Genomic DNA, 8,823 nt, shown 5'->3' with positions numbered 1-8,823 from the left:
TTGCCTTTTTCCGTAACGAATAAATATATTATTATAAAATTAACATATATTTTATTTTAAATAACTAAAAAAAAAAAAAAAAAAAAGATATACAATAATAATGATAATAATGATTTAAATGTTAATTTAATAGGAAAAAAAAAAATTAATAAATATAATTAACTAAAAAATTTGATTAATCGTTGTTTGTTTGTTTGTTTGTTCGTTTGTTTTTATATTTTTAAATTTTTTACTAATTTTTTACGAGTTTTAAATTAAATAAATATAAAATTTATATGAAAATTATCGTGTTCGAAAGAAATTTTTTTTGAAATTTGATTAAATTAAGTTAATAATAATAATAATAATAATAATAATTAAATTTCATTTATTTATTTATTTATTTATATTAATTACGATTTTTTATAAATATAATTTTTGTTTATGCGCTAAGACACCAATACGTTATAATTGTTAAATAATAGAGGGATTTCTCCTTCTTTTTGTTTTTTATTTTCAGTTTTTTTCTTTTTTCTATTTGTCACCCAATCATCGTTATCCATCATTCTGAGTACTTCAATATCGTCTGTCGTATCGATCGGAGCCACCGATATATCACGAACCGCTCTAAATTTACCGCAATTATTTAAATGTTCGTTTTCCAACCTGAAGAAATTCCAAACGAATCTCCTACAATAATAATAATAATAATAATAATAATAATATAATTTCGTTAAATTAAATAATTAATTTCTTTTTTTTTTTTTTTTTTTTTTTTTTCTAGCTTATAACCTGAAAACTTCCAAAGGGGAAAGTATCGACGTCATTATATCTCCCGATACGTAACCCAATTCTTGAAGAGCAAATGATAAAATCCAGGAAAATCTTATTAAAAAATCTTCGATCATTGCGAAATAATAAAATCCCTGAAATAAATTCAACTGAATGTGTGAATATCGATCATCGAAAAAGGTACGATGAGTACCTGTAAAAGTAGAAAGAAAACTCACGATCGTATTGTAAACGGTTTCTTCTCTTAGAAATTTATGTTCTCCGGATTTCGAATCGAATAAACCCCAATCCATTTTAACATCCCAGGTATACGTGTAACAAGAACTTATAAAAGATGCAGCGATCCATAAATAAACCAACGTGTTATTTTCAGTCTCTCCTGTAAGGTAGGTAACAAACATACTTTACATAATGATTTACACGAAAAAAAAAGCTCTTTTTCAGATGATTATTAATTACCCTTGTATTTTGCACGAAGAAATGTAAATAAAACAACGAAAAATGTCGTCGAATATTTGAGTGCGTTGACCAAATGTGGAAAACCTTCTCTCGAATCGTAATAACGTCTCAAACATTGTGCGAATCGAAACCAGGCAGGTAAACAATGAACGACGGGACGTAGAAAATAAGCATAGCTAACGCAGTGAGATACATCTGTGTGTGTAAAAAACGAAGGTGAGAAATATTTTTTTTAACTTTTTCACACGCACGCAACGCAAAAACGCACCCTGAGGAACGACCCAGTCTTCATTTGTTAAATAAAAACAAAAAACAAAATGAAAATCTAAAAAAGCAGCCGTTAAACTATTCAATTGATCGGCAAGCCAAAAATCAGCAAATCCCACGTGGAAAAAAGGTGCCGCAAATATTCTACCCTGTAAAATTAAATAAAAAAAAAATTTGTGACTTTTCTAACAATTAAAATAAATACGATGAAGGATTGTAAAGACTCACCAATACTCTCAATAGCCAAAACCTAGCTTCGTGCCTGAAAATCTTCAGGGGATTGATTAAAAAAAATACCATTATGATAACTAAAGCCAATGGATTTACATATGGCGGAATACTAAGTGAAGAACTAAATAGAAAACTCAACAAACTGAAATTAAAAAAAAAACAAACATTTTTTAAACCTTTAACGCTCCGCCCACGCAACAAGTAATAATAATAATAATAATAATAGTTTTATATTTCACGTCTGTAAAATTTACAATTGAAACTCTTATTTTTTCTGAATAAAAGGAAAGGTTCGGTTCGGGTATCGCATGAATTAGGTACGTTTGGAAAATTGTGACTTTAATCGTACGTATGCGTGCTGAAATAAAACATCATAATTATTAATTAAAAGAAAGATATTTAACATGTTTTTTTTTTTTTTTTTTTTTACAGGTAATACTTTTGTTTGTTGCTGCTGATACCTCAAAGTCCAAGCAACGCCCAATATGGCAGCTACTTCCATCAAATCTTGTTCGGATAAATGATTTCTAGGATCGAGTTCGAAAATAAGTACGTGATTAACTCCGGAGGATCTCCAACCGTAAACGTTGACACCCATTAAAAAAATAAATTCTATTATGAGCATGGGACCTCGATAAAGGCGAAAAGCAACGATTAAATTTCTTTGATCCTCTTGAAAAATGGCTAAAAAAAATTTACAATTTTCAAAAAAAACCCCATTTTGTTTTTGGCGACTTTTTTGTTGGTAAAAACCTCAAAAACCTCAACTCGACTCGTACCTGATAATATCACAGCAATAAACAATACAATAAACGATCCGGAAAATAATCCGACTTTAAATGTTATCCAAGGACTTTTTTGTTCTCCCAACGGTGGAACTCTGAGTTTTTTCATTGCTTTTTGACGATCTCCTCCTTCTAATTCCATCGTAACAGTTGCTTCCGTTTCCGATATTAATTTGTGAATATCTTGATTCGTATGAAAATGAGATGTATCTACATTTTCTTCTCGCCATTTTGCTCCCGAGCTAACGGTCAAAAGCTGTTTAAACAAAAGTAAAAAGCAATGTCGACAACTGTAGAAACTTCAAACTAATCGTAACGGTAAGTAATAATTTTGGCGCCAAAAAAACAAAACAAAACAAAACAAAACGTCATGTGATGATTATTTTGTTACCTTATCGTGTTTTTTTAATATTTTTCTAAATCCGGTAAAATTTAAATTTTGATAATTTTGAAGTAAAATAAGACTTAAATAAAATTCACTAAAAGCAAGTTTTAATTCTTGTAATTTTCTCGATGATAATTTTTTTTTAACTTTTGCATTTTGTTGACTATTTACAGCCGAACTTGTTTCCGCAACGAGTGTCGCATATTTTCTAGTAGCTTCAGCAAGTTTTTCTATTTTCAAAAGAAAAGAAAAGAAAAAACGATAAGAAACTCTACCAGAAAAAAAAAAAAACCGGTAAGTACAACTATAAATATATAAATATTTTAAAAACAAAAACTCACCGGAATAAAACGTATTAATTTTTTTCAATTCTCTGTCGCAAAAACTAAAAAATTGTTCGTCGAACGACGTAAAATATCTTGCGACAGAATTTGGATCCGTTGATTCCGGTGATGGAGCTTCTTCTATTGCATTATAAAGCATTGATTTCATTTCTTCATAATTTATATATTGTTTTCTCCATTCCGGAGTTATATGAGCAGTTAAGTGTTCAGCAAATTTCATTTTAAATTATTTATTTATTTAATTCCGACTTTTTCAAACGAAATAAACAACACCAACGCGACCGAAATTTATAAATTACTGTCCATGTCTTATAAATTATTATTATTATTATCACAAACAATCTCTGATATGTTTTTCGTTTTAAAACAATGTCTCGAATGTCTTTTTTTCGTTAAAAAAAAAAATCCTTCGCGCATTAATTACCAAAAATTAAATTAACATTTTTAAATTAATTTTTCATAACCTCATATTTTACGTGCCTGAACATTTTAAATAAATTAAAATAAACATTATTAAGGTTAACCCTTTGTAGTTTTTTTTCTTTTTTTTAATTAAGGTTAATATTTAACAAACAAACTAAAAAAAAATTTGATATAATAACAAAACCAAAAACAAACAACCTGAATCCATAATTATTTTCTATAAAATATCGTGACCCCTTTTTTATAACGAGTCAATTGAACGTTTTCGTTTGTTTAAAAATATATTTAATTAAAAAAAAAAAAAATTCGGCAGGGTTATTAAATGAAAATTTTTAATTTTATTTTTAGATAAAATTGATATAAATTTATATATCAATTTACAAAAGGAATTTTATTTTTTTTTTTTGTTTAGTAAACAAAAAAAAAAAAAAAAAAAAAAAATTATCGCTTTTGTTATCCGAACCTGTTAAAACTAATAATTTTCATCACATTAATCGCGGTAAATCCATCACCCTTGTTTATTTATTTTATTATTATTATTTTTCATTTAAAATATATCGGAAATATCGGAAAAAATTTAAATTTTTAAAATAATAATAATAATAATAATAATAATAATAATTGTTTCGTGTTTTTAAAATATTCTTTTTTAACTTAAAGAAAGAAAAAAAAAATATATCATAAAATTTTTATTTTAATTACAAATGTAAAAATACTATACTTCACGCGCATATAAATCTCACGTGACTAATCTCAAAATCCTTTCTACGTCACTCGGGTATTGTGTTTTTTTTTTTTTTTTTATGTATTTCTTACGTGGAATACCCAAGCACCGATAAATAAACGAGTTCCGCCCATATTTAACCTACGGATACGCCCATCTTTAAACGATAAACGGTTTTTTCCCCTCACAATTTTATCATAGAGACGAAAAAAAGCGCGAAATGTGCAAAACATTTTTGTTTTGAAACAAAAATAATAAAAAAAAAAAAACTTTATTTTGATGATTCGAAACTTTTTCTCTTTTTTTTTTTTTTTTAAATCAGAAATAATAATAATAATAATAATAATAATTTATGATTTAATTTAACTCGTATAATAATAATAATAATTATTAATTTAACGATTTTCTACCTACAAATTTTTCTTTTATTAATTCGCGTTTGTAAAAGGTCGGAATCTATTATTATTATTATTATTATTATTTTATAACCTGTTGTTTAAATGATCGTTTAAAACTTCTGTCAAGACTTGGGGCAACACGTTTGTGTCAGCACGATTATTCGTATATTCAATTACTTTTCTCAATAATTCGTTGTACACGATTTTATTTTTTTTCTTGTAAGTGGCTACCAACGGTTTTTCCCTTTCCATAACTTTCAAACAACATTTTTTTAATTCTTTCGGATTCGATATGATTTTTAAATTTTCCCTTTCTACTAATTCGCTCGGGCTAACACTATTATCAACATTTAAAATCTCTTGTATTAAATAATCACCCGTCATTTTACTTATTACCTTTTTTTGTAACATGTCAATGATTTGTCCCAAGTAATCAATCGAAACATAACTGAGAGAGAGAGAAAACAAAAAAAAAAAAAAGAAAGAAAAATTAGAGAATTTGTATTTCGAAACCTCACGAGTTTAAAGGCGATAGATATCCTTACCAATTTTCCAAATCCATAGATTTTACTTTCAACGCATTCAAAAGTTTATACATTAATAATAAATATGTGATTTTGGGATCTCTAGAAGAATCTTCCGATAATAGTTTTTTGAAAAAGTCCAAAAGTTTTTCTTGTGCCTGAAAAAAATTATTCTTTAAAATTTCACCGAAAATAATTTGCATGTTAAACATTCGAAAAACTGTACCTGAATGTTGATGGTATGATATAAAAAAAGGCAAAATGATTTTAAACCTGACATATACCTTAAAAACAAAAGTGTTTATTAAACTCACCACCAAGTTGTAAGCATAAACATCGCTTAAACCATATTTTTCAATCAAATACAATCTATCATTCTGCGGAGTTTCAGGTACTTTAGATGGTACATGTTTCAAATCGAGAATGTTTTCTTTATTTCGAATATCTTTGTGAAACTCTTTTGTACTATTGTTAATAATTAACCTTAAAGGAGGAAGGTTTGGTTCTGGTACAAAACGATAATCATTAGCTTCTTCTTTGTCTCTCATTAAAGTTAAACTATTTTTAACTACGTCCCAAGCAAATGTTTCATTTTGTACAATTCCACCGCCTTCTATAATATTTATTTGCCTTTTTTTTTCTTGTACTATTGCATGTACGACACCGTGAATCGAACCGACATTTTTAATTTCAGTTCTAGGACCTAAATTATTATTTTCATCTCTAATGGAAATATTAACATCAATTCTCAAATTACCCTCTGAAATCATAAATTAAAAAATTTGTATCTTCTTTTCTTCTTCATAAAAAAAAAATTAACAATAAGATTTAAATAAAATTTTATTCACCTTCTAATTTACCAGAACATGTTTGAGCTCTTTTTAAAATTGTTAATACTTCTTTAATTAAAGCACATGCTTCTTGTTCATTTTCTAAATCAGGCTGAAATACAATTTCAATTAGGGCAGTTCCAGCTCGATTTAAATCAATATATTTTTGATTTAATTTTGTATTGTGTAAAGATTTTCCACTATCTTGCTCTAATTGAATTTGTTTAATTTTCGAACTTTTGTAGTAAGGCTTGCTGTGAACACCAGGTTGATACACTGCAAATTTTACTTCCCCATTCTCTGCTAGTGGTTGCCTTTGCTGTGTGATTTGGTAACCTGCCTAAAAATAACAGGTTTCATTTGAAAACCTACAAGATTCCTATTAAAAATTTTAATCTCGCTAAATATTTTGCATTAAATTAAACTAATACTGCCTCAGTAGAGTTTTTAGTATACATTTTTTTTCTCAAAAACATAATTAATATATATATTATAATACCAAAAAAAATAATAAATAAACATGGTTAAACATTATTAAAATTAAGAGTATATTTTGTAGGTGTTGTTTTTAATTCCCAACTTACAGGTAAATCAGAATAAAAATAATGTTTTCTATCGAAAGAAGAAATGGGGTTAACTTTGCAATTCAATGCTAGTGCTGAAATCACAGCCAATTCCACAGCTTTTTTATTAAGGACAGGCAAAGTTCCTGGAATGGCAGCATCGAATAAAGTTACAGTGCTGTTTACAGGGGCACCATATTGCTGTGGAGCAGATGAGAATAACTTTGTTTTAGTTGTTAATTGAGCATGAATTTCTAATCCAATGGCAGCTGACCAATTGTTTCTAAGTTCATAATATAAAAATTTAAAAATAGCAGCAATTAAATATAAAGCAAAATTTTTTTAAAGTTATTTAAACTGAATTTAAAAATAAAAAAAATATTTAAAGTCTTTTTGAGAAAAAAAAAAAAAAAAATACATTGTTATGAAATAAGTATAAATAAAAATAACCTATTATTATTAACGGTAGACACATATCTATCTTTTTTAACTAAATTAAAAATTTGATTTAATTTATTAAATTTATAAATGAGATTTAAACAATTTTTCATAACTCGAATAAAAAAATTTTTTTTTAATTAATTTTTTATTTAATATAAAGTAATATCAAAGTTTTATTCCACTTTCTACTCTTTTTTTAAAGTTCAAGATTTTCAAATCAACAAAGAATATAAATAAATGAAAATCAAAATTTTGTTTAGTAGGCGGTGATCCGCCATTTAATGGGACATAGAGAAAACAACCAGCATCAGTCTTTGTAGCGGGTTAAAATTTTGGAGTAATTTTAATTCGGTTTCTGTAGTGTAGCTTTAAAGTCGGGTATTAGACTAAAATGGATACAGGAAAGTTAATATTCCTTTTTCGCATGTCACTCGATATTAATCAAAAAAATGAAGCGGAAGAACAATTAACCCAAGTAAGCTATAACGCCCGAACATGTGGCAAGAACTTAAGTTTTCACAGAGAATGGATGCTAGTGTTTTTTTTTGCAGAATCCAGCTTTTAATGCAAATTAATTACAGGATAAATTTGTTGATACCGTTCATGCCTCCTTTTATTATTGTTTTTATTGTCATGTGTTTTTATTTTTAAATTTACTTAAATTTATTTTCTCAGGGTTAAAAATGAAATTGTAAAAGTTCACTTTTTCGGCATTAAATTTGTGTTATTTTTGGGGCTTGTTTTTCTAATTATTTAAAGCATAAAAATAGGCGAACGTAAAATGAATTATTTGTAAATTTTCATTCTCCTGTAAATAATTTACTTTCTCAGATTCACAAGATTATAAGTTTCACACCATCACTTCTTCAAGTAGTTATGATAAATGATGTGGATATGCCAGTCAGGCAAGCAGCTGCCATTTATTTAAAAAGAGAAATTGAATCTCATTGGGGAGGAAAAGAAGTAGAACCTGGACAACCGATACCTTATACAATTCACGAACAAGATAGAGCCATGATTAGAGATGCAATTGTTGATGCTATAGTTTGTGCTCCAGATTTAGTTAGAGTTCAATTAACACAATGTCTTAGTACCATAATTAAATATGATTTTCCAGCTAAGTGGACGTTAATAGTTGATAAAATTAGCATTTATTTACAAAATCCAAATGCATCAGGGTGGTTTGGTGCATTATTGTGCTTGTATCAACTTGTTAAGAATTTTGAGTAAGTGAATAATTTATCACACATAAAATATTGCCTAAACAAGTAGAGAGTAGAGTTTTTTAAAAAAAAAAATTTTTGTACATTCATTTTTTTTTTTTTTTTTTTTTTTTCTAGATATAAAAAAGCTGATGATAGAGTTCCTTTAAATGAAGCAATGAATCTTTTATTTCCTATGATGTACCAATTGTGTGTACAACTTTTACCAGATCATTCAGAGCAATCAGTTCTTTTACAAAAGCAAATATTAAAAACATTTTTTGCTTTAACTCAGTACACATTGCCATTGGACTTAATTACTAAAGATGTATTTTCACAGTGGATGGAAATTTGTAGAGAAGTAGTTGATAGACCTGTACCAGAACAGACGAATCAAGTAGAAGAAGAGTTTAGAATTAATTTACCTTGGTGGAAATGCAAGAAATGGGCAATTCATATAATGTATAGAATGTTGA

The 8,823-nt window shown here is 27.2% G+C and overlaps 3 protein-coding genes across 3 annotated transcripts in view; 1 reads left to right on the top strand and 2 right to left on the bottom strand.

The window, feature by feature from the left end:
- Positions 1-428: 428 nt before the first annotated feature.
- Phum_PHUM581750 (xenotropic and polytropic murine leukemia virus receptor xpr1, putative) lies at positions 429-3,462 on the bottom strand (the record flags this gene model as incomplete). The annotated part of the gene is made up of 10 exons (XM_002432333.1): positions 429-669; positions 772-905; positions 990-1,150; positions 1,231-1,425; positions 1,499-1,646; positions 1,726-1,870; positions 2,190-2,412; positions 2,508-2,769; positions 2,905-3,128; positions 3,240-3,462. 10 exons carry the CDS (start codon positions 3,460-3,462, stop codon positions 429-431), a joined length of 1,956 nt encoding a protein of 651 aa, XP_002432378.1.
- Positions 3,463-4,871: 1,409 nt separating this feature from the next.
- Positions 4,872-7,642, bottom strand: Phum_PHUM581740 (uncharacterized protein; the record flags this gene model as incomplete). The annotated part of the gene is made up of 6 exons (XM_002432332.1): positions 4,872-5,235; positions 5,333-5,469; positions 5,626-6,071; positions 6,160-6,481; positions 6,726-6,987; positions 7,617-7,642. The coding sequence occupies 6 exons, from the start codon at positions 7,640-7,642 to the stop codon at positions 4,872-4,874; spliced, it is 1,557 nt and encodes a 518-aa protein (XP_002432377.1).
- A 379-nt stretch (positions 7,643-8,021) lies between these two features.
- The window catches only part of Phum_PHUM581730 (Importin-7, putative), a gene marked incomplete at both ends in the record, with an annotated part of 4,062 nt that continues 3,260 nt past the window's right edge, over positions 8,022-8,823 (top strand). Inside the window, 2 exons of the mRNA XM_002432331.1 lie at positions 8,022-8,371; positions 8,486-8,818. Of these exons, the coding sequence (XP_002432376.1) occupies positions 8,022-8,371; positions 8,486-8,818 (683 nt within the window). The remainder of the gene's footprint in view (positions 8,372-8,485; positions 8,819-8,823) is intronic.

This window comes from Pediculus humanus, genomic scaffold (genome assembly GCF_000006295.1).
Source record: "Pediculus humanus corporis 1103172108309 genomic scaffold, whole genome shotgun sequence".
Taxonomy (NCBI): Eukaryota; Metazoa; Arthropoda; class Insecta; order Psocodea; family Pediculidae; genus Pediculus; species Pediculus humanus.
The sequence above is the reverse complement of the archived record's forward strand: the minus strand, read 5'-3'. Positions and strand labels throughout refer to the sequence as shown.